General features: G+C 38.3%; 1 protein-coding gene across 1 annotated transcript; it reads left to right on the plus strand.

Moving 5' to 3' along the window:
* Positions 1 to 3,989, plus strand: s100z (S100 calcium binding protein Z). Its single transcript, XM_027019310.3, has 3 exons — positions 1 to 213; positions 1,249 to 1,394; positions 3,557 to 3,989. The coding sequence occupies exons 2-3, from the start codon at positions 1,254 to 1,256 to the stop codon at positions 3,707 to 3,709; spliced, it is 294 nt and encodes a 97-aa protein (XP_026875111.1). The 5' UTR covers positions 1 to 213; positions 1,249 to 1,253; the 3' UTR covers positions 3,710 to 3,989.
* Positions 3,990 to 25,255: the final 21,266 nt, after the last annotated feature.

The following is a 25,255-nucleotide window of genomic DNA, read 5'->3' on the forward strand; positions in this document are numbered from 1 at the left end:
GCTGCTACAGTGACGGAGGATGGCCCCAGTCACAGAAAACTTCATAAACAACTTGTTCCAACACACTCACATACTCTTGACCTCACGCCTCAAGACTGAAACCTCTCCTGCAACCCTGATCTCCAGAAGACTGAAACCGAGCCCTTGACGTCCAGAAGAGAGACACACACACACGAGCATCAGAGCCAGCACTCACCTGTTCAAAGGCCTCAGGTGAGCTCTATCACACACATACATACACACACTGCCAGCACTGTTGTCAGCTTAACTGCATCAGTCTAAATGGAAATAAGCACTTTAGACTGAAAACTGAATATTAATCTTGTGGAGTCTACATCTCTGTGGAGATGTAGACTAATGAAATAGTTTCCTACTGCCCAAAAATGTATGAGAATCACATTTTGTCCACTGTAAATCATTCTATATATCAATTAATGTCTATAGCATTGGACATGTATTACCTACACGGTGCAGCTAGTTTCTCCTTTGTATATTTCCATATGCAGTTGTACTTTGGATATTTCCTAGATGACAGTCATTCATTTGCATTCCTGATTAACCTGCTCTGTGATGTGGAGTTTAACTGCCACACACTGCTGTGTGTGGTTGATTAATGAGGATTGCTCAGTGTACGTCACTCAAAACCAATGCTGTATCTAGTTTAATCATTAGCTGTTGTTTTGTGTAGGCAAGGCAAGGACTTTTATTTGTATAGCACCTGTCTTACACAGTGTTTCAAATCAAAGTGCTTCAAAATAGACATAGAAGAATAATAAAGTTTATTACATCCTGACATCTAGAAACTCTGGAATGTATTAAAATGAAGTTAATAAAAATTCAAGAAATAAAATGAAATATTAAATAGGTAAAAGTATAACTAAAGTATAATTAATAGAATTTATAAAGTGCATAAAATGAAAATAAAGAATAAAGTATAAATTAAGGAAAATAAAAGTGCACTATAGTGGTTAATAGTGCAGTGCTACAGGATCTCACGCAAGAGTGTTTAACCTGAGTAGAAAACTGGCCAAATAAAAATATTCTTAAATTCGATTTAAAATCATCTAGTGTCGGGGCTCTTCTAGTATCTTCTGATAACTGGCTCATTACTGACAGTTACTCTGTGAAATGTAATTTCGAACACTGTGTAGCTTGAGTACTGTAATTTGCTTATTCTAGTTTCATTAATGGTGTGGTTGTGGGTAGCCTAATTGTTTTGCATTGCTGTGTGTACTCTCATCTGTACAGTCATCATGCCCAGCCAGCTAGAGGGAGCCATGGACGCTCTGATCCGAGTGTTCCACAACTACTCAGGCAGCGAAGGTGACAAGTTCAAACTCAACAAGGGCGAGCTGAAGCAGCTCCTTCACAGCGAACTCACAGACTTCCTCACAGTAAGCCCCAATCCGAACCAGAACACAAAAGCTGTTACCACAACTACACCCCCTCTCCACACTCCAACAGACCCCTTGCCCAGCACAGCTCAGCACAAAGCCCCTCACTGTAACAGGATTCTCCATGCTGACGCCTGTCTACAGAAGCTCCACTAGCGTTAGCACTAGTTGCCAAACTGAGATGGGGCCCCAGCAAGCAGCATGTGCAGATTAACTCCAGGATCCTGTTTTGGATGTAGGAAGGAGAGAGAGAGTGGCTGCGTGACGGAGTGAGGAAATGGATGGAGTGTACAGACGGAGAATCCGCACACGCGCCGCTGGCCTCGGCCACCGGCTCCTCACAGGGACGATTTACAGAAAGTCTGATCAGGCCTTTTATGCTGGATGGCTGTCTGAATATTTAGAATGCAGCATTTGGAGATTTTTTGGAAAGAGTGCATCATCTGGTTGCATCAAATCAGACAAGATCAACTGGGTGCCAAGGTTGCATGAAGAGAGGGGGAAATAGGCAGCAAAGTGGAAGTAGATACAGAGTGGTACAAAGAAATGAGAAAGAGAGAGAGAGAAAGTTAGGAAAGAGGTTATTTCATAAGGACACTATGAAGAGCCATACATTGTATTCTCTTCTAAAAGAAAACATATCACACTTAAGAATAAATCTTCCATGTTAACTGGTCACTGTACCATAACTAATTTATTTAAGTCAAGCCCTTAAAATGATGATCCAGAGATACTGTTGTTAGATACTGTTGTTAGAACTGCATGTGTTGATTACTGATGTTTATTTGGCCCACTGAACTGTGAACTTTCAACTTGCATATGGATTTTCAGTTTCATTTATTTATTGTGTACAGAAGCAGTTAATCCAGATCATTGGAGGGAAAAAACAGTATCTACAAAGATTACACATTTAAGATAATTTATTCCCACCGTAAAATATTCACACAGGACAATACCTGAGAATACAGCTATTAGTGTTAATTGTGTTGCATATAGAAAGTGGAAAGTTAGCTCATTTTAAGGTAGATTAAAACATCTAAGAGGAACAGCTGACTTCATGTTGTCCTTCTAGCTAGATCTAATATGTATATTCTTCTGCCTCTGGTTCAGCTTGAACTCTCCACCTTGATGGGTAGTGTAACTGCTCTGCTAATAATATGTGTGTGTGTGTGTGTGTGTGTGTGTGTGTGTGTGTGTGTGTGTGTGTGTGTGTGTGTGTGTGTGTGTCTGTGTGTGTGTGTGTCTGTGTGTGTACAAAAGAGACAGAAAATGCATAAATCATAAGCTGAGTCTCCTTTGTGAAAAAATGTTTTGGCTGTGTGTGGGTCTCAAAAAGATAAAGAGAAATACAGAGACATTGTGAGAGACAAATATTCTGAGAGGTCATGAGTGAGCAACAGTCAAAGAGATCAGGAGAGAGAAACAGTCATGAGAAGGTCATGAGAGGTCATGAGAGAGAAGCAGAGAGATGGACAGGCAGAAAGAGTTCCAGTCTGGTAGATGTTAATAATGAACAGAACAGACAGAGACCCTAGAGTCTATTCTTTAATGAACACCAAGTCAAACAGTGACATGGCCAGATATCTGTATAGACACACACACACACACACACACACACACACAAACGCAAACGTTTGTTGATAGTGAATCATGCTGTTTACTGAAGTCTGATGGCTCTCATGTTGTGGGTCAGTGGATTTCTACATTTCCTCTTAACAGGTTCCTGTGGTGACAGAAGGTAAACTACAGGAAAAGCAGTATGTGATTGGCCACAGAAAAGTACAGAGAAAAGAGCAATATATCACACACACACACACACACACACACACACACACACACACACACACACACACACACACACACACTTCATATCAGCTGAAGACACTCTGGTCTTCCCTGCTTTGTCTGAATTTAGTGTCAAGAATGAAAAGGGGTCATTTGTTTTCACGTTTGTTTTTTTTTTGTTTGTTTGTTTGTTTTTGTATTGTGAAATAGAATATTTAAATTAGCTTATAATATTTTGCAGCTTACAATTATCTTAGAATATTTATTTCAGCTTATAATATTCATTGTAATACTGGTGTTATATCTGATTTTAGACTGAGTTTAGGTCTCATTTAAAAATGATAATCACAATCTCTCTCTGGCTCTCTCTCTTTCAGTCCCAGAAGGACCCGATGCTGGTGGAGAAGATAATGAATGATCTAGACTCCAATAAGGACAACGAGGTCGATTTTAATGAGTTTGTTGTGCTGGTGGCAGCTTTGACTGTTGCATGTAATGACTTCTTTCAGGAAATGCAGAAAAAGAAATAAATACAGTCAATAGTAGCAGCAGTAGACTGCACTGCAAAACAGATATGACACTACATATTATAGCTTCTGTTACCCTATAACCATGTCATCGCATTATGATTTTAGATTAAGCTGCAGTGTGTGTGTGTGTGTGTGTGTGTGTGTGTGTGTATGTGTGTGTGTATGTATGTGTGTGTGTGTGTGTGTGTGTGTGTGTGTGTGTGTGTATGTGTGTGTGTGTGTGTGTGTGTGTGTGTGTGTATGTGTGTGTGTGTGTGGTTCTGTAGGTCTAAGCCTCACACATCCATATTTATCAGCTGTAGTGAGACCAAAGGCAACATAATTTCCGGCCATGTTGTGAAATCTGAGTTTATTCAAAGTTAGTGAGTTTATGCAAAGGTACTTATAAGCCCCATGTATGCTGTACTGCCTGTTACATGTCCAGCAGGGGAAAGTGGAACTTGTAGGATTCCAGTCAGGTTTAAAACAGAAAACTCAAAACTTTTGTGTGGCCTCAAAGTAGTTAAACTTTGCAATTCCAGGATTTCTATGCCAGGACATAAACATTAATGAAATAGTATAGTATATACACACTACTGCTACCTAATAAACACACCTCTGCTGAAACACTGCTGTGTGGTGGGTTTAGTTTATATTTGTAGCTTGTTTCTGGGGCACTAAAAGTATTGCGATTATAATATACCAAATTAGGAAAATTATCATCTCCCCAGTTACTTATTTACAGAAACATTTATTTATATTAAAATTAGCTTTAACAGAGTCCTACCCTGCACAAACAAAGAAAGTCAGCTCATTCCAGATGCATCAGGCCTTGTGGCTGAACCAGTCAGAACGCTATATGGCTGAATTAATCAGAAGGCCATGTAGCTGAAAGAAGGCTATGTGGTTAAGAGCTGAGCCAATCAGAAGTAAGTTAAGGAATGAGGTTTTCAAACTTTTTCAAATTCAAATTCTAAAATTCTAGAATGTACGCTTCCTTTGAAATCATTCAAGACGGTATGTCATCATCAGAGCTCTAGTTGTTATGTCACTCCAGTTCTACCAGTGTTGCCCCGAGGAGGTTTGTGGCAGAGGGAATCACCACGGTGAGAAGATGGCATGCTATATTTAAAGCTCACTGGGGATGAATGTACATTAGGCTCTATGGCCTACTGCAGTTCTGTCCCTCTGGACTTAATATTGATTCCAAATGGTCCCTCACCTGTGAGCCAGCCAGATGCTCACACACATGTAAGACTTTAGTTAGCATCTGTATGATGGTTTTTATCAAGGTTTATATTTAAAATTCTACAGATTCTAGCTTTTCAATTTAACAGTGTGGCAGCATATGGAAAATATGTTTGCGAAGACCTTTCACTGGTTTTTACAAATCGGAAATATTTAAATTTTTTATATTTTAAACTTCTGAGATTCAAACTACTAACCATGCAACATATAATGGTATAACAGTAATATGAGGTAGAGTCAAAAAAAAAAACTAAGAAAAGAATAAAATGAAAACAACTGAACAATAAGCAGACCATAAAGACCCTTTCACTTTGAAAAATACAGTTAATTGAGGCATTCAGTAAAACATTAATTATATATATATAATTATAGCTGTATAGCTGTACAGGCTAGACTTTAGTGCTGGAGCTGCAGAGATATTTTAATAATAGCAACACACCCCTGGAAGAGCAACACACCACTGAAATAGCAACACCAACTACAGAGCCACACCCCCTGAAATACCCACAACTTCCTGTAATGCAGTGTAATAATAGTTGGTTATCATTGTGTTGTGTGAATGTAATTACATCAGTATGAGACATACATAATGACCAAAGGTATGAAAGACCTTCTGAGTATATGAGTATGCCTTCAAATACAATTTGTTCCAGGATTTAGCAATCACTGTTGGTTAATTGAATAGTTCATATTATAGACTGTTGTCAGACATGACTCTTAGGTAATAGCTGTACCTTGATCTTGTGATATCATATAAATTAACATAACTACCAGAATTTAAAAAGAACCAGATTTCACATTTGAGGTCCATAGCTGACCTGTGAAATTGACTGATTTATATAATTATGAATCATAGTGGTTTATAGCAAATACCATACAGCAGATTATTTGCTCTACAGCTGTGTAATGCCTATTTGGCCCCTTCCAGGCTTTGACCAAAGGGACAGGTAATAGCTGAAAGCTTCTCATAAATGCATTTGTATCCCTACTTACAGCGTTATGACCTACGTTAAGTGGGTTGTTTAGTTTTGCATTTTTATGATAAAAACTTGTTGAATACTGAAAGACAAGACAGTGGGTGGTAGGCTTGTGCCTAAGGACTGAGTGTATGAGCAATTCAGTCAAAAGGCCCCCAAGTTCATATGAGATAGTTTTAATTTCCTTCTTCTGTAGCTACATCCTCTCATTATGTATGATACAGACCAAATGTTTGGCAGGACAGATTGCTGACCTTAGGCTACATCTATTCTGCAGAACCATATAAGAATCACATCCCTTTTAATCTGCATTATTACATAACATAATCATTAATTAAATTATCAAGTTTAGTACTTGGTTATAAATCTTTTTCAGTCAACAATTACTTAAAACGTTATGAGTAATAATCATCGTCAGATGCTGTGGATTTTCACTGGTGATGGACTGCATAGCTATATAACAGCACAGTGGTGTAGGTCCATACATGTGTAGTAGTGTAGCAATGCTTGTATAGCTGTATAGCTCTTTTACATAACACTGTGTAGTACTGCATACTTACATAGCTGTATAACTTATGTAGACAATATATAGCAACTGTATATATAATTTATATGCCCTCACTGTATGTGGATACAGGTTAGGTATGTTCCGGTATCTGCAGGTTGGGTATGAATTTCTGAAGGTTGTGCTCAGAACTGATTACGTAGAATGATGTAACAGCAAAGTATGATGTAACAGTAGTATTATGTAAAAGTAGTATGATGTAACAGCAAAGCACAACTTTATTTCCTTCTGCTGTCCATGAAAAGAACTGTTCATCACAGAATGAGTGTTGGCACATGTATGTGCTGGAGAAACCAAATTAGCTTCCTCACTGTGGCACACTGATGCCATGCTTCCTACAGCAGAGAGATGACACCCACATTCACTGGTTTCAAAAGGTCCTCATGGCTCAGAGGAGGACATGTACAGTCTGTAGTGAGAGCATCCCTGACATCACAATGGTCGTACTCGTTTCATTTGCAGCAAAATTGCTCTCTCTCTCTCCCTCTCCCTCTCTCTCTCTCTCTCTCTCTCCCTCTCTCTCTCTCCCTCTCTCTCCCTCTCCCTCTCTCTCTCCCTCTCTCCCTCTCTCTCCCTCTCTCTCTCGCTCCCTCCCATTGTCCCTCCCTTTCTCTCCTCCAGTCTCTCTTTATCTCTCTGTCCCTCTCTCCTCTAGTCTCTCTCTCCCTCTCTATCTCTTCCAGTCTCTCTCTATCCTCTCTCTCCTTGTCCCTCTGTCTCCTGAGCATTGACAGACTCTTATTTCAAAATGATCTCTTACATTAGGTGTCACTTCTTTATTAATACAGTGCATACAGCACAATGGCTCTAATAGCGGTTGTACGTCATTGTCCATTGTACATGTTTACCTGTACTTGTTTTCTCACATGTTTAAACATTACTACACACTAGCACATGGCTCTCTTCAGTTAGGCAAGTTTGCCTAAGTCAAAGCAGATAAAACAGACTGTGAACTGTGAACTGTGAACTGTGGTTCATGCCAAGAAAAGGAATGTCATTATGTGCAGCCATGTTTGCACATTGTACATTTGTTTTGCTTTTGCACTCATGCAAAGACAGTGATCTCATCTCTATGTTAATCCACCACATTAATAAAACCACTTCTGCTCATTCTGCCTGCTTCTACACAATATGCAACACAATTCACTCATGTTGCAAAACACTAAACACAGTGTTCAAGCGCAATTGTCAAGCACATGTGCCATTCGTGCTAGTAAATGAATCACTCAAATTGGTGACAACAGCCTTCACCTGAACAAACACAATTATTCCCCTCACTCGCTTCTCTAATATTAAAAGGCCACAGAAGAGCTTAAAATTTTGAGTTAATAAAACACATGCAAAGCTTAAGATAAGAACTATAGGAAAAAGAAAATTACATATTGTCAGTAAACTTAGAACCATACCAAATAAGAGTGAAATATTTGGTAATACAGCATGAAGTGATGATGTGGTGTGCAGAACAGAGAGGGGATCCCAGTCTGAACTGCTTCACTGTAGTGAGAATCATCAGAAACACCAGACAACAACTTTTATATATATTCCATTTAAATTACACTGTGCACTCCCACCTGATATGCCATATAATGTCTTCTTTTCCTTTAGCTATGTTTTGTATTCCTGTATATCTGTAAATGCTATGTCAACCTGTTCTGTTCTGAATTCACTTGGCCAAATTCCTCATATGTGAAACTTACCTGGCAAATAAACCTCTGATATTGATTTGGGTTTTGTGCTTAAATTAGTTGAGGAATTTTTAGCATAGCAATAAAGGTAAATAGCCATAACTAGTCCTAGCTGGTCAGTCCACTGTAGAAGCCTGTGACAATGTTATATTGGTACTTTGTGAGTCAGTCATTTTTCAATCATGCTGTCACTCTTTCATGCGTTTAAAGTTTAATAGGTATTATATTTATCAGTAATGATGGTTTGCAACATATTGCTCTATAATTCTGAAAATTGTGTGGATCCAGTAACAGTAAAAGCTGCATTAATTATTAAGAGTAATTATTTTTATCAACACACATTTGAATTGCTTGCAGTGATTTGGTTTGAGCACTATTTTCTACCTGAGAGCTCTTCCTTTCCCAGAGCCAGAGACACTTTGTGAATTATGAGAACCTGACCAGGACACAACTGTGGGGCATTGTGCCTGAGCCAGACTGATGGCCACAGGTAGGAGAGATATAGAAGACCACCCACAGGGTGTTGCTGAAAGATGGGAGATAAGGAACTTTACTGCTGTGGTCAGGGGAACCTTTAACACAAGTCAGCCAATGTGTGTGTGTGTGTGTGTGTGTGTGTGTGTGTGTGTGTGTGTGTGTGTGTGTGCATGTGCATGCATGCTTGCATGAGGTATAATTCCTACCAGAGGAGATGAGTCAGGTTTATCTGGTCAAAGAGAGTGACAATGGAAAGATGCAGCAGGAAGAAACATGCCATCAGTCTCTTCCTCTCTCTGTCCTTCCTCTTAGCTTGTCCTGTCCTGCCTGAAGAGGGAGAGAGAGAGGAGTAGTGTGAGAGTCAGGAGAGGAAGTCAAACTAAAGAGAAAGATAAAGGGATGTGAGATTGAAGGGAATATGGAAAACAGAAAACATTATTTAAGTATTTGATAAGGAAAGAATGAGTAATTGAGTGACAGAGAGGTGGATAGCATGAGGTTCAGGCTGGTCTTCTGAAAAGACAGCATCCATTTTCTCTCTGTTTCAGGAGAACACCACCACCTTCCACACCCTTCCACCTACACCACTCCTCCATCCCCTCCCAGTTCCACTCCATTGGCATCATCATCACTTTTCATCAGAATTATCGTGAAAACAGAAACCTTCATCCACTCCTCTTATCTCTCCTCACACATTCTCTCCATCCTCCTACTCCTCCATCAAACAGTACACCACTCCATCATTACCCACTTCTCATTAGGATATGAGTGATCTGGCAGAATGAGGGGTCTCCATCCAACTACCCTCCCTCTCTCATTCAAGCAGGACAAATATGGATGGTGTGCCTCAGTAAAGCACTGTATCATGAGATGTTCTTCCCACACGCATTCCTTTGCTACACAAAAGTTGCTATACTGTTATATTGCTATACTGTTACTACACTCTGTCTTGTATCTGTAGCACAAAAAAAATCTTCATTACAACATTATCTCAACAAAACCATATGTTTTGAATATTAAATGATGTCAAAAAATGATATTTACTTAGTGATTTTATATTCAAGATCTGTGCTGAGGTAGGTTACCTCTGCCTCTGACCTATGATGTTAGATTTTTACTTGATAAAAGATCCTTAATGGAAGTACCATTTGTTAGACTCTGAATATGAAGGAAATCTGCAGCAAGCAGTGGTAGGTCAGCAGATAAGCATGGCACAGTGGTAGCTCAGTAGCTAAACATGGGGCAGTCACAGCTCAGTGGATAAGGTATATGACTATTAGCCTACAGGTTGCCAGTTCAAGTCTCTCCACCACCGGGTTGCCACTCTTCAGTCCCTGAGCAAGACTCTTAACCCTCCATTGCTGAAGATGTATTCTGTCATAATTGTAAGTGGTTTTGGTGAAAAGCATGCAGCAGTAACACTTGGGGTGTCTATTAGTGAATGCAGTAGCAAGGGAACAACATACAACACTGTCTGAATGTTCTTTTGGGTTTCAACAGGTTAAAAGGAAAACAAGAAACAGGTGCAGGTAATCAATAATCAGGGGATTGGGAATGGGGAAGCTGCAGTGGGTGTGTCCCTTGGGCTGAGTGCCTGGCACACCATGATTAAACTGAAAAAAATAATTCAAGTACCTTAAAAGAGTATTGGTTTGCACTAAAAATACTAATCACAACAATCTATGAATACATCATTTGAAAATCACTCTAATGTGATGTCTTTTAAGAGCATTGAATATGTTTGTAAGGCATCTGTTTCATTTAGTCTTGCTTTTGTTATGCATTACCACAATATGTTTCTACTTTGCTCTATTGCATTCCTGCATTCACTGTTTTCTTGTTTCTGAGGCTTGACTCCCTTTTTTCAGTAATGACCTCTTTAATTACATTTTCTTTAGAATTTAAAAACCTGCTTTGCTGTGATAACAATGCCTCATGAAAGAACACAAAATAAGGTGTTTTTACTCTTGCAGCAAACCAAGCACCTCTAGTTCTCCTCCATTACACATGCAGCAATCCAAGGGTGTGTGACAACATGCCAACTTCCTCTATTTAGACCCATATAACTGCCCAGATCAGGTGGTGATGCTGATGATGATGATTAGAGTGAGGAGGAAGGTGCCGCATGTGTCTGTGGGGATCGGCCCTTAGGGCTCATGTTGTGAATGTCTGGGTGTGCCAAACACATCACATCGCCCCAATTCACCTGAAATCTGCCTGAATGTTTTTCACACCTTCACAGTCTTACACAGCTTAACACTTCCATCCAACAGTAAAGTGCAGTGTGTGTGTGTGCGCGCGCGCACGTGTGTGCTCATCATCTGATGGTGGCCTGTTTGTGGAAACAAAGCTGGTCTCGTCACGCTGCAGTTGAACTCCACAGGGCTTTCTCTCTTTCTGTGTGTGTGTGTGTGTGTGTGTGTGTGTGTGTGTGTGTATGTAGCTGGCTCCATGGGGATTTGCATCACTTATGGTTCTTGTTCATTCATGCTAGATTTAGTATTTGGTTCCACTCAAACACAGTCGCAATGACGCAAGCCTTGACATCACCACACACACACGCACATTCACATGCACACATGCACACACACAATCCCTCTTTTAGGTCAGTTAGGAACACTACAATAAGAATTAAATGTCAGAATAATACTAGAGACAATTATTTAATTCAGATTTTATTTATTTCATCAAATTCCCAGTGGCTCAGAAGTTGACATACATTTGGTTAATATTTGGTAATTGCCTTTCAATTGTCTACCTTGGGTCAAATGATTCAGATCACCTTCCACAAGCTTCTCAATATAGGTTGCTGGAATTTTGGCCCATTCCTCCTGAAAGAGCTGGTCGAACTGACATAGGTTTGTAGGTCTCTTTGCTCTTTTTCAGTTCTGTCCATAAATGTTCTATGGGATTGAGGTCAAGGTTTTGTGATTGCTACTCCATTACCTTCACTTGGTTGTCATTAAGTTATTTTGCCACAACTCTGGTTTGCTTGGGGTCATTGTCCATTTGAAAAACCCGTTTGTTTCCAAACGTCTTTAGATGTTGCTTCAGCTGCTTCACGGTGATCTTTGGCTTGCAAGTCTTCCACTTTACCCTCCATACATAATGATGGTCAAACAGTTCAATTTTTGTTTCATCACACCAGAGGACATTTCTCCAAAAGGTAAGATCACCATGTGTGGCTACAAACTGTTTTGGAGTAGTGGCTTTTTCTTTGCTAAGTTGCCTTTCAGGTCATGTCGATATAGGGCACATTTTACTGTTGATACCCTTTTTTACCTGTTTCCTCCAGAATCTTCACAGGGTCATTGGCTGTTGATCTTGGATTGATTTGTGTTTTTTGCACCAGTGTACATTCATCTCTAGGAGGCAGAACATGTGACCTTCCTGAAGAGTACGATGGCTGCAGATTCCCTTGGTATTTAAACCTGCAAATTATCATTTGAACAGTTGAACGTGGAACCTTTGGGCAATTGAAAAGTGATGTACCAGACTTGTGGAGGGCCACAATTCTTTTTCTGAAGCCTTGGCAGATGTCTTTTGATTTTCCCATGATGTCAAGAAAAGAGGCAAGTATGCCATGGAGGTAGGCCATAAAATACTGCCATATGAACACCAATTAGCTTCTAATCAGATCAGAAGCTTTTAAAGTCATGATAATTTTCTGGAATTTTCCACGCTTTTTAAAGGCACAATCAATTTGACTTCTGACAAACGTCTGACACACTGGAATTTTCATATTATAAGTGACAAATGAATTAGAAGGGAAATGATCTATTTGCAAATATTTGTTGGAAAAATTTCTTGTGTCATGTTTGATATCATGTAAGTAGATATCCTAAACACCTTGCTAAAACTATAGTTTTTTGACATGGAATCTGTGAAGAGAATGTGAAGATTTCAAAGACTTCAACTTAAGTGTGTGTAAACTTATGACTTCAACTGTACTATTAGGGGGAATTAGCTGCCATCACACTGGGAGGAGGGGAATACAAGTCCATCCTCTGCTCTCCATACTAGTCCCTTTGGCTGGAATTGGCTACATGTTGGCAGCGAGAGCATCTAAAGCAGCTTTGTTGATGTGAAAGAGGCTCACGTTGAGCAGGGCAAACCCAAACATGCCTTTGTCTCACTTGGAACTGAACAGAACTGCTGCTGAAGATGGGAGGCTGAAATGAGTGGAAGCATGTTGAAGGCGAGCAACTGGTGTGCAGCTCAGGAGGGCCCTGCTGACTTTGTGCTCACAAGGCGAGGCTCAGCAGACTTTTAGATAATCAGATAAACTGTCTCAAAGTGAGAAAATTACAGAGTTTGATGCCAGCTTTCCACATTCAGAGATTTTGTGTCTGAATGGGAATTCTGAGTGTATTCTGTATATTCCTGTTTGTCCTGCCATTTTGCCCACCATGTGTGTGGATGTGTTTGTGCAAGTATGCTTCAGTGTGTGTGTGTTTGTGTGTGTGTGTGTGTGTGTGTGTGTGTGTGTGTGTGTGTGTGTGTGTGTGTGTGTGTGTGTGTGTGTGCCAGTGTGCAGGTTTAATAACGATGATTCACAGTGCTATTCCATTACAATCCACCTGCAGTGAATTGTCCAGGAGCCCAAACCCTATGACTAGTGTAACAGCCTTGGGTCAATCGACTGGTCTGTTCAACAGTGCCACATGCACTGATACTCACAGATCAGGCTGATAGAGTGGGCTGTAGAACAACTGGCAATAGGCAACAGATAGCCTTGGTAATGACCTGCAGGGGTGTGTGTAAATATAGCACAAACTGTGTGTGTTTGTGTGGGCGGAGGGGTTGTGGGGTAGAGTAGTGGCCCAACTGTACTCCTGGCTATAAGATGCAAATGCCACAAATTCTACATTACAAATAACCTAAAATATTTATTTGTAGTATCCTCATATCTTTGGTTACATTTTACTTATCTATATTCAAAGAGCAAAAACGAACTCTCAGCTGCACAAAGCATGCTCGGACAGGCAGCACAACATCAATTTGAGTTTACATTCTGTATTCAAACACTGCACTCAAAGCAGGAGTACCTTGCAAACATTTAAAGATGAGATATTTTGCCTTCAGGGTGTACTAGCATGGAGACTGAAAAACAACTAACATGTTGAGCTGGGGCATGTGGTTTTTGTGTCTTTGCGTAACTTTATTTACCTTAAATCACCTTCATGTCTGCCTGGTAGTTATATATCTAAGATTGTAGAAGAAGCTTGTTCATTAAACATGCCTCTCTCTCTGTTTCATCTGTCAGAAAATTAGGGTACTGTTCACTGCAGCTGACAATATGCTGCATAATAACTAGATAAAGAGACAGACATGCAAACACTCTGGCACCAAATTCCTCTCTCCCTGTCCATATATTTATCATGTGAAAAAAATGGTTTACTGTAAATAGGTTACTATTTGCCTTCAAACATTATTTGTATGCTGTGGTTTATAATAAATCTCTGCTGAAATTACAGCAGTTGCATTTAGGCCTTTCAGCAAAGCAGAGATTGTATAGTGGATGACATCATGACTCACATTATTGTCCAATGATCAGTCCTGGCAAACAGGAAGCAGCTTATTAACTTAATCACACACAACCCTGCTCTCACCTCTCTACCTTCTCATCCATCTTTCTTTGGAATACCTATCTATATCTCCCTGTGAGTCATGTAAATTAGGACTCTGTTATACTGAAGACAAATTTGACTGAGGCTGAACTGAGTTCAGTTTTCAACCTTAATTAATTCTACCAGTGCCTTTGTAATAAAAACAATGTGAAGGACTGAAGCTAGTTTATGGAAGCCACTTGTGTGAACTTCTTCAAATGTCTGTTTCAAGATGTAAACATTTTGTTGTGTAATTACATGCAATGAGAATTAAATTATATGAAGTCAAATAACTGCAAATAACTCTGTCTGCAGTCTACACTGTTATGTACACATTGTGTGCCCTCTTCAGTACATGAACATTGGTCTCACTGAGTTTTTAATGCCAAGGCTTCCAGGTGGATACAAGGTATTGTCTTTTTTTCTTTTTTTTTCCCAAAGTCCCCAGAGATTGCACGTCACTTTAATATAAAAGCTTCCTTTAATTTAATCAGGGCCAGTTAATTATAAAGTACCCTGCACATCCAGGAAAATGATCCAGGTGGAAAAGGGGTGCAGTGCTACAATGTGTTGATAAAGAGTTACAGTTCACTGCTACAGTGTGTTGAGAAAGAGTTACAGTTCATTGGAAACTAGCACTGTTCAGCAGTACTACTTTGAGGTCTAGATCAGATGTTTCTGAATCTCACATGCAAGAGCTGTGTTTCATGTTATGAGTGAAACACATGCTGACATGTATCATTGGGATAACGTCGTGCTCCATTAAGCTGCTGAGTAGCTTCCCCAAAACTGTCACATGACTGCATGATAGTAAAGTGTCACACTGTACACTCTCTCCAGAGATTGAAATGTGATGATTCCAGGTCTGAGCCGTTGCAAGACAACAAAAATTCTGGCAGCTACCACTGTAGCTACACTGAAGATCTAAAATGAGATCAGTTTTCACCTTCCACGTCCTAATGAATGCATTTCCATGGAGCTGATCCTAGAATAGCCCTCTGAACCATATGGGGCCAGATGTCTTAGGGAACACCTAAGGCAGATTTAGCGAGAGTTGACCATCACCAATGTTATGAAACCTGACACTACTTTTACCCAAGCATTCCATGATGCAATTCTCTCTTCCACCCCTGCTGTCTCTGATATCTAATAGGTCTAAATAACTAGAGTAATTTCCTTAGTTGGTTGATTTTTCCGATGATGGGCGCAGAAGGAGCCTTGAGCAGCTGTGCTTACCTCTTCATGCACTCCCCCAGGAATCTCAGATCATTATCAATTATACTGCTAAAGTCCCTCTGGAGTGTGCAGTTCCGACTGTGATAATTTGTGCTCTGACCTTTAATCAGGCATGAGGCATTAAAACCTACAGAGAGATGTGGTATATTTGTGCTCTGAGATACAGGGCACCTTATGACAGCTGTTGAAACCTTTTTTGATAATACATTGTTCTTTGTTGTTGTTTATTATATCTTCACAATTTCACAACTCCTAGTGAATCATATGATCAAATGACATAATCTAGGTTGTGCACACATTACAAATTTGGACTAGATTCTTCTCTCAACAATCACAAAAATGTTTTTTAACAACATTTAAATCATTTTCAGATTAAACCATAGTGTGAGGTATTGAAATTTGAAAATCAAAATAACTGTATAGCATATCCAGCTACCTAACTTCTCATTTTCATATCATGTAAATCCAATTCATCAAAACAGTAAACCCTTATCTGCAAAGTCTGAGATTTGTTCAGCATGTTCATAGCATGCAAAAAGAAATGTGGTGCATAAGAAAGATCTTTTTTTTTTTGAAGACTTTAGCATTATCAATTTGTGGGGATCAATACTGTAATCAATAAACATATAATATTCTAAGCAGATGCACTAGAAAATGAACATCATTAGGAAAGCAGCAGTGATGGATGTGCATTTGTTAACAACTGCAAAATTGGCCCCTAAAACAATACATGAACAATGAACAATGCATGCTGTATGATCACATTGAAGTTTTAACATGTAATGCATAACTTTGTTGTATGATCATATTTGAGATTCACATGTAAAACGTGACTCTGTTGTATGATCACATTTGAGTTTCATATGTAAATGCTATGTTCCCGTGTGGTTCTCTCACTGTGTATTTTAACAGTCATTATATTCCTGCATTTTACTACAATATTGATGTTCCAATCATCATGTATGATTAATGCAATATGAAAATTTATGTTTAGATTTTACAGAAATCTAAACATAAATTGGGGGGGGGGGGCAGTTGAGATTGTCAAACATAAGATAAGGAATGATGTAAGGAAACCTCACCAATTTCATGTGACTGACTGGTTGCACATGGTTAAAATTTGCATGATAATGAATTCTCATGTGCTATGTCAAAGTCACTCGGGCATCAGAAGACAAAACTGACATTGAAGCACTTAGTTAACTGTGCCCAGATCTTTATACACAACTGATTTTTTTAAATGTTTTTTTTTAAGTGGTAGCTCAGTGGTTAAGGTACTTGACTTGTAATCAAAAGGTTGCTGGTTCAAGCCCCACCACTGTCGAGTTGCCCCTGTTGGGCCCCTGAGCAAGGCCCTTAACCCTCAATTGCTCAAGTTGTTCTCAGTCATAATTGTAAATTGCTTTGGATAAAACCATCAGCTAAATGCCATTAATTAATTAAATTATTTAAATGGCACAAGATATGGCTTTATTTATTTTTAAACTGTCAGAACAGATCTGTAATACACTCAAAGTTATCACTGCAGTCAAACTTAAAACAAAAAAAATTCTCAAATCACAGAAACTCACTATATTGTGATCTGTGCTTAAAATTGTCAAGTAGTTAGTTGAAAGTGCCTGTATCATCCTTGATGCTTCTTTATAAGTAACAGCTGTTAATCAACTCTTCTTAGCTCTCAATAACCTCACCATAAACATCTATTTCAATATCATCAAATAACTTATGCAATATGCATTGATTGTATAGCGAGACAATGTGAGAGATAATGCAAAGATAATACTGGTAAAACTGACAGAACATAACTGTCATAAAGGCTGATCACTGAGATCACATGTTAGGTTGGCTTGTGCTCCGTTTGCCTTGGGTACAGTTAAAATTTGTACTGAAGATGGCCGCTAGAGGGCATTTGAGACATTTTGGAGTCAATATTCAACTGCTGTCAAGCCATCTCCTCATATATACGATCATTAGGCTGAATAATCTCGTAAGGAACGTATAGACCTATTAAAAAAAATTAATTTTGGTTATAATAGCCCGTACCATTAAAGTTATTAATTTAGGCACGTGAATGTTTTTATATGAACTTGATAAACACCAGGAGTCTTCTCTTAAGCCAATGTTATTCAAACATTCAGTAGCCATCAAGGTTTGCAAATAATTATAACAAATCCTAGCATGAAGATCTGATCTGATCTGATCTCTGCTGTGCATCAGGTCATGGTATAAAGTAGAGATGCACATTATGGAGAAAATTACTGCATTCCAATTATCTTGCTACATATTGCAATATTGTCCACAGTATATTATAAATACCATGATGTCCTCTTGGTGTGATATGATAAAAGATTGGACTTCGTTATTTTTACAGGAATTGTTAGATCATGTAAATGGTGTATAAGAAAGATCATTTGTATTTAGAAGACTTCATCAATATCGTTATTGTAGGGATCAATATTGCAATCAATAAACAAATAATATTCTGAGCAGACATACTAGAAAATGAACATCATTAGGAAAGCAGCAGTGATGGATGTGCATTTGTTAACAACTGCAAAATTACCCCCTAGAACAGTACATGACTGCTGTATGATCACATTGGAGTTTAACATGTAACACATAACTTTGTTGTTTGATCACATTTGAGTATCACACATAATACATAACTTTGCTGTATGATCACAGTTGAGCATCATATGTAAATGCTATCTTCATGTGTGCTTCTCCCACTATGTATTTCAACAGTCATTATATTCCTGTGTTTTACTACAATATTGATGTTCCAATCATCATACATGATTAATGCAATATGAAAATTTATGTGAAATTTTAGATTTCACAGAACGTAATGCAAACAGCTTTATTTTTAAGGGGGGTGGGGGGGTGAGATTTTTGATGAGAGGCCTACAAACATAAAATAGTTGTAAGGAATCAATTTAATGTGACTGACTGGTTGCACATTATTTAAAATTTGCATGACAATGAATTCTCATGTGCTGTGTGAAAGCTACTCCGGCATCATAAGACAAAACTGACATTGAAGCACTTAATTAACTGTGCCCTGATTTGCAAAAACATTAGGCTCAGCGTAAATGACAGAGAGAGTGTTCAGTGTAATGCTCAGTCTACCATTTCACGATGATCTTTGGATTACAGTGCTTTTGGAACACCCAGATCTTCATACACAGCTGATTTTTGCTTCTTCTTTTTTTTAAACAAATTTTCTAAACAAAATCCGCTAAAACAAGGACATGAATTAAAACAAAGATTCATTTATACATAATGAAACAAATGATACATAATTCATAATGAAACAAACCATTGCACAGCAATCAACAGTAGCATGTGCTATTATTATCTTATTCAGATGGCTTAATCAAAGACTCTGCACTTTCTATGTATCTAACCCTGGAGCCAAGCTGGCCAAGTGAGATACTGAGGGAGAACAAAGAACGTGACATGAGGAAAAGGCCTAAGAGACTTCAAACTGCCCTGTGAGGTGCTGCGGAACTTCTACAACGGCACTATTGAGAGCATCCTCACGGGAAACATCACAGTCTGGTTTGGGAACTGCACCAAGCAGGACAGACAAGCACTCCAGAGGCTGATATGTTCAACACAGCGCATCACTCATACGGAACTTCCTGACCTGCAGACCAGCTATTACAAGCGGTGCCGGACCAAGGCCAGAAGGATTGTGAAGGACCCCACCCATCCCAACAATAGGCTCTTCTCTCTGTTGAGGTCAGGGAGGCGCTTTTGGTCCCTGAAGACCAACACAGAGAGATTGAAGAGGAGCTTCTATCCACAGGCCATTTGGGCCCTGAATCAGAGCAACTGATAGAACTTATGGGACTACTCTGGGACTGATGTCCACAATGACATCATTAAAAAAAAAAAAAGAAAATGTAAAAACTGTAAATTGTAAAAACTGGAATTTTACATTATATATATGCATAGTATAAATCCCCTCTTCTTTCATCATAACATATTTATTTATTCATTAAACCGCATCCATTTCCCTGTATCTCCCCTTGGCCATGGACAGAGCAGTTACAAAAAGCGTTTCACTGCCAGTTATACCATGTATGACTATGTACGTGACAAACAAACTTTGAACTTTGAACTACCTGCCACTACAAGGTAAGTACACTGATTAAAAGCACATGCCTAATAATTGTTAATAAACATAGGCAGTCTGTTCCTATGCAAGTTCATTAAACCACATTAATTGGCTTACAAAGTAAACAGCAATAAACTGTTGTGCATTGACGAATAAGATCACAAAATGGTGTATTCTGCATATAGAGGGGTATGGTGCTATATTATAATTTAAAAAAATATTTCTGTGTCAAATAAAAACACAAACACAACAAAAAGAAAAAGGGGAAAGGAAATAAAAATATATGCAATTCAGCTGTTAACAGAAATAAAACAGCACTGCTTGTAAATAGATATCACATTTCACTATCCTAATAACCTATCAAATATTATTTTATATGTAATTTTGGAAATTATTTTTTAAAATTTTGGCTTAGACAGAATGATGTGAGAAATAACCTTATTTTTATCTTATTTTTCAGCTCTGATCAAAGACAATTAAAAATAATAATTGATTCTTATTTATTACAATAACAAAATATGGAGACCAGACAGCTAATAAAACACAAGCAAAAACTCCCTTATAGTTTCAAGAATTTTCCAATGACAAAACTGATAATATTAGACAGGAAATTTAGATGTCAGGATTCATGTCGTATCACAGTCCTGATAAGTTATGAATGCTATAGAAGTGCTTTATTGACTCAGACTATGTCTACACCTTCCTGCTTGTACTGTTTGAGCTCAGTGAAGCTTTTGACATCATGAGTCACAATATTGTATTAGATAGGAAATATTGTAATTAAAGGAATAGCACAGCTGTGGTTAGCAACTTATCTAACTGATGTTTACACTTCAGTAGTGTCTGAAATTATGAGAACTACAGCAAGGGAGAAGAACTTTTTTTCCTCTCCCCCCACAATAAGAAACTGTGACATGAATGATTGGAGGCACAGGTTTACTGAGATGAGAAAAATGGGGAAAAGGCAAAAACCACAGCAGGAGTCGCAGCAGGAGTCACAGCAGAGAGTCAAAGCAGAGAGTCAAAGCAGAGAGTCAAAGCAGAGTCAGAATCCAAAGAACTGACAAGCAAGGGGTTTATGCAAAAATAATAAAAACACAAAACAAGTAAAGAGTCAAACACCAGAGGAGCAGTGATATACTAACAGGCCTGATATGCAGATACTAGGTACTGGTGACAGAGGGGGATGGGAAAGATAAATAGGGAGGTTGCTGGGAGAAACTGGGGGCAGATAAGTCTAGAGACAGTCAGAGAATGAGGACCGCAGGTGGCTCAAAGGCTGAATAACAGAACCACACCTGACGGAACCCCATGAACGTACAAACGGCCGAAGCCGATGCAATGGGCTGACACCAGGACCATGGCACAAGTTTGTCAGGGTGAAATGTCAGCATGGTGGAAGTCAGAGATAATAAATGGGTCAAGGATCTCATCAGCCAGAACCCACAAGCGCTGCTCAGCGTCATAGCATTCCCAGTCCAGCCTGGTCATAACTGCAGTCTATATGGCACAGCATTGACTTGTTTGGTGATGTTAGACATTTGCATTGGGGACTAAGCCAGAGGGCAGTTTAAGACAGAAATCTTTGGTAGTGTAGTGGAGAATGGCAGCTTTCTCTCCCTCAAACTTACCTCACCTAACCTTGAGTATCAGTTTGATAGAGAAATGTATATCTATATCTCAATAAGCTTTTGTATTCCAGTTGTTTTATTCCTTTCTTTTTCTTTAATTTTACTTTATTGGGTTATATTGTGTTTCTCAAGGAAAACACCTGACTCAATCGAAGCCTAAAACCAAAACACAGGGAGACCAGCTAAGTCCTCCCTTCTTTTGATAGAATTGGGAATAGTTCTGTTTGACCAGTAGTAACTAGTTTTCATTTAGTACCCTATGCAGTAGCATATGTTCATGGCCAGTCACAAGGCTCAACACCTGTAAGCATCTCTAGAAGATTTCAAAGGCGTCATAGATCTCCCAGGATTCTGAACAGTCCTGGTACAGGGCCAGCTCACTGCATCATATTCAAAAAGGGTAGATCCCTCCATGCACTAGAAAGGAGTCATACCAGCTGGCGCACTGGTGAGGGAATTTTGTCCATATTCAACCCAGGATACTGAGCTGCTCCAGTCCTGTTGTGCTGTAGTGCAATAGGATTGCAGAAACCTTCCATTTTCCTGTGTTATGTCCTGTGTAGAGAGGAATAAAAAGAAGAGAGAAGATGGAATGAAAGGAAGAAGAAAGAAGAACAGTAAGAGAAGCTTGGGAGAAGAGCAGTGAGGTTTGTACTTAGAGACTTGTGCTTGTGCTAGTTTGTATTTGTTCTATGATAACTGACCTGGTGTATGAATTTGCTTCCCGATTTTATCTTGATCTTTTCTTTGCCCTTATCATTGAACAATTTGGGTCCATTGCAGTCTGCCGTGCTTTCTACTACACAATGAGGTAATAATGCTTGAGAAGGGGGAAGATCAGTAATGAAATTGACAGTAATGTGTGACCATCGCCTCTTAGGAATGTGTAGCAGGTTTAGCAGCCTGTAGGTAACTGTCAAGAGACCTTGCTCTGAGCACATACATACCTGCATTCATGAAGTCTTTTACGTCCTTGTCCAAGCATGGCCACAAACATTTATTTTTCACAAGTTTGCAAAAGTTTGAAAATGAGAGAGAACAAATATACATGATATTGATGGATCAGACCCAAATAGTCTCCTTGTGACAACTGACAATGTCAATTGTGACAATTAGTTTGAAAATGGTCAGCTTCAATTTTCAATTTTTTATCACACCCCTCAGAAATGAAACAGCTATAACCTTGTATTGTTTGTGATGTGTTTCAGATGTGTTACATAGGATGGCACATTCTTGCATTGCACCTGGCAATGTTTTAAGGTCAGAGCATTATGGTAAGAATTATGTGCCACTCTGACAAATATTAAGGGAACCACAATTCCACTTGGTCCTGAACCCATACACATATGAATATCACCCATCATCCTATCAAAGATAAAGTCCTGGCTGTCACCAGGATGTGCATTACACTTACATGGAAGTCTGAATCCCATATCCCTCTATCAAAATGGATATAACAAATAAATAACTGTATACCTTTACAAAGACTTCTGTATGTTATGAGAAATAAATACATTGTGTTCTTAAGGATTAGGCAGCCATTTATTTAGTACAAGGATGCATTACTTTTTCCACTTGTCGATTTATAGCCCTGGGAAGTAATTTGTGTTAGTATATTCTTGATGGTACATAGGTCACAATACAATATTGTACAATACTGAGCAGTTACAATAGGGATGATTCATTATACTCCAAACCACATTATAGATGGCTTTTGTTGTTTATTTATTGATTTTTCCGTTTTGGTGCCAGTTGGAATTGTGCTAATTATTGTTTTACTCTAATTTGATTTATATATTAAATTAACTGTTAAGATGATGTTTCTATGTAGACACATACTGAAAAAATCGAAATAAAATATTTTTAATAAGGAAAACAGCAGCGGTGATCCCAAGAGATGGAAAATACAAAGGAAGGAATAAGAGAAGTTGGAAAAATACCAGGGACTGAAAGAAGAAATTGTGAGAACGTGTTCCAATGTTGTGTTCCAGTGTTGTTCCAATGGTAAATAGGGGCACTTGGGGCTGTAACCCCTAAGATGGAGATGTTTGTCTAACAGACCCCAGGAATGGGCCTTCCTATATTTTCTGGGATATAATTATTCTGGCATAGTTTGAATAAAGTCTTCAGGTTACTACTCACTCTGATTCCTAGATATTCAAAATCATGGCCTTCTCCATGTCACTATAATCAAAATCAGTCATTGAAAGTGCTTCACTTTTATAGCATGACATTTAATTCACTTTATAGTCTGATATATTCCCAAAATTTTACTTCTTGAAGTGACCGAGCTGTGTCCTTTAGAAATTAATCACATTATCTGCAAATAAACTTATCTTGTGAATTGATTGTCCTACCTGAATATCTTTCATATCAGAATCCTGTCTGATTGCTTGTCCTAAGGGTTTTATTGTCAATATGAAAACACCTGGAGAGAGTAAACACCCTTGACTACTGCTACAAGACTGGGGAAACTCATACAATATTATACCATCAGTAATGATTTTTGCCTGAGGCTTATGATACAATGCTTCCACCAAGCTGATAAAGGCTTGGCCAAACCCACATTTAGCTAAAATCTTGAATAGAAAAGGCCATTCAAGACTTTCAAAGGCTTTTTCTGCATCTAATGTTACTGAAGTGCTAAGTCCACTTGTGGTGCCCACTAAATGAATTTTGTTAAATAGTCTTTGCAGGTTACTGGCTGAAGATCAATTGCCTATAAAAGCAGTTTGATTTGCATTTAAAAGATTTGTATAGAAACTGGCTCAGTCTACTTGCTAGAACTTCATTTCATCTGCACTGAGCAGGCATATCGATCTGTAAGAATATTTATTGGAGTTTTATCTTTTTATGAACAATCATTGTTAAAGCCACAGAGAATGAGTCAGGCAGCTTGTGGGTCTTAGTGACTGGTGTTAAAACTTCCATTAAAAAAAAGTCTTTAAACTTATCAAATTCAGAAGGAGAGCCATCATCCCCCAGGTTATTTACTAGGCTGTAGTACGGTGAATGTTTTTTAAAATTTCTGTTTTGGTAAAAATATCTTTCTGCTCATTCTGTGAAAGTTGTTAATTGAATAGGAGACAAGAAGGTATCAGTCAAAGCAAATAAAGCATTGTCTAAATATGTCATTAATATTTTTCTTTTGGACTATGTGTTAATGTATCATTGTCTGTTTCTACAGAATTCACAGTTATGGATTTCTCCTCCACATTTAATTGTCAGGCTAAAACTTTACATGCACTTCTTCCCCCAGTTGGTAATATTTTTTGTTTGGTTCTAAGATTGTTTTTCCCTATTATATAGGTGTCCAATATGTCATATCTAAGTTCTTATTGAGTACAGTATGTTAAGATTTTGGTGTCTTGGAGAATATGATGTGTCTTGGTGTTTTTTCTCTAGCTGTAAAATTTATTTTTTATAATTCATTGATTTCAGAAACTTTTTGTATACAAAATAATTTGCCCTCTTAAGTAAGTGTTCAGTGTATCCCATAAAATAAAGGTATTGGGGACAGAGGTTTGATTGATTTTTTTTTAATGGTGTCAATCAATTTAAAAAAATTAATCAAGTTATTCACAATAATAAATTTAACAATAAGGTTTTTCAATGCAATATTAAAATACTAATACAATACTAAAATATTAGTATTTACTTGTGGTATGGGGGAAGATAAAACAAATACATTTGTAGTGCTGGAATAAAGGAATTCATGATTGGTGTTTTTCCTGTTTTTGAAACAGTGCCAACACCACTGTTTCGGCATACTAGCCCTTACTGCTCTCTTACTGGTTATCAATTTTTTCCTTGGACTTAAGTACATTCTACCTGTCCTCTAGACATTGAAAGCTACTTTATCATCAAAAACTACATCCAAAGAACTACCAAAAACGTAAGTAACGTTAACATTTTGCTTTTATATCATAGCTGCTTCCATTCTCTTTCAGTGCACTGAGTGCAACATGTTTAGCTATTCTTCATCCATCATTAGCAATAGTTTTATATGTGAGAAG

This window comes from Electrophorus electricus, chromosome 21 (genome assembly GCF_041902795.1).
Source record: "Electrophorus electricus isolate QZ-2024a chromosome 21, ASM4190279v1, whole genome shotgun sequence".
In the NCBI taxonomy this organism is placed as follows: Eukaryota; Metazoa; Chordata; class Actinopteri; order Gymnotiformes; family Gymnotidae; genus Electrophorus; species Electrophorus electricus.

Excerpts from the sequence above, each read along its gene's own strand:
- s100z (XM_027019310.3), top strand. The coding sequence starts at position 1,254 with ATGCCCAGCCAGCTAGAGGGAGCCATGGACGCTCTGATCCGAGTGTTC. Across the intron at positions 1,395-3,556 it reads AACTCACAGACTTCCTCACA|TCCCAGAAGGACCCGATGCT; the intron begins GTAAGCCCCAAT and ends TCTCTCTTTCAG.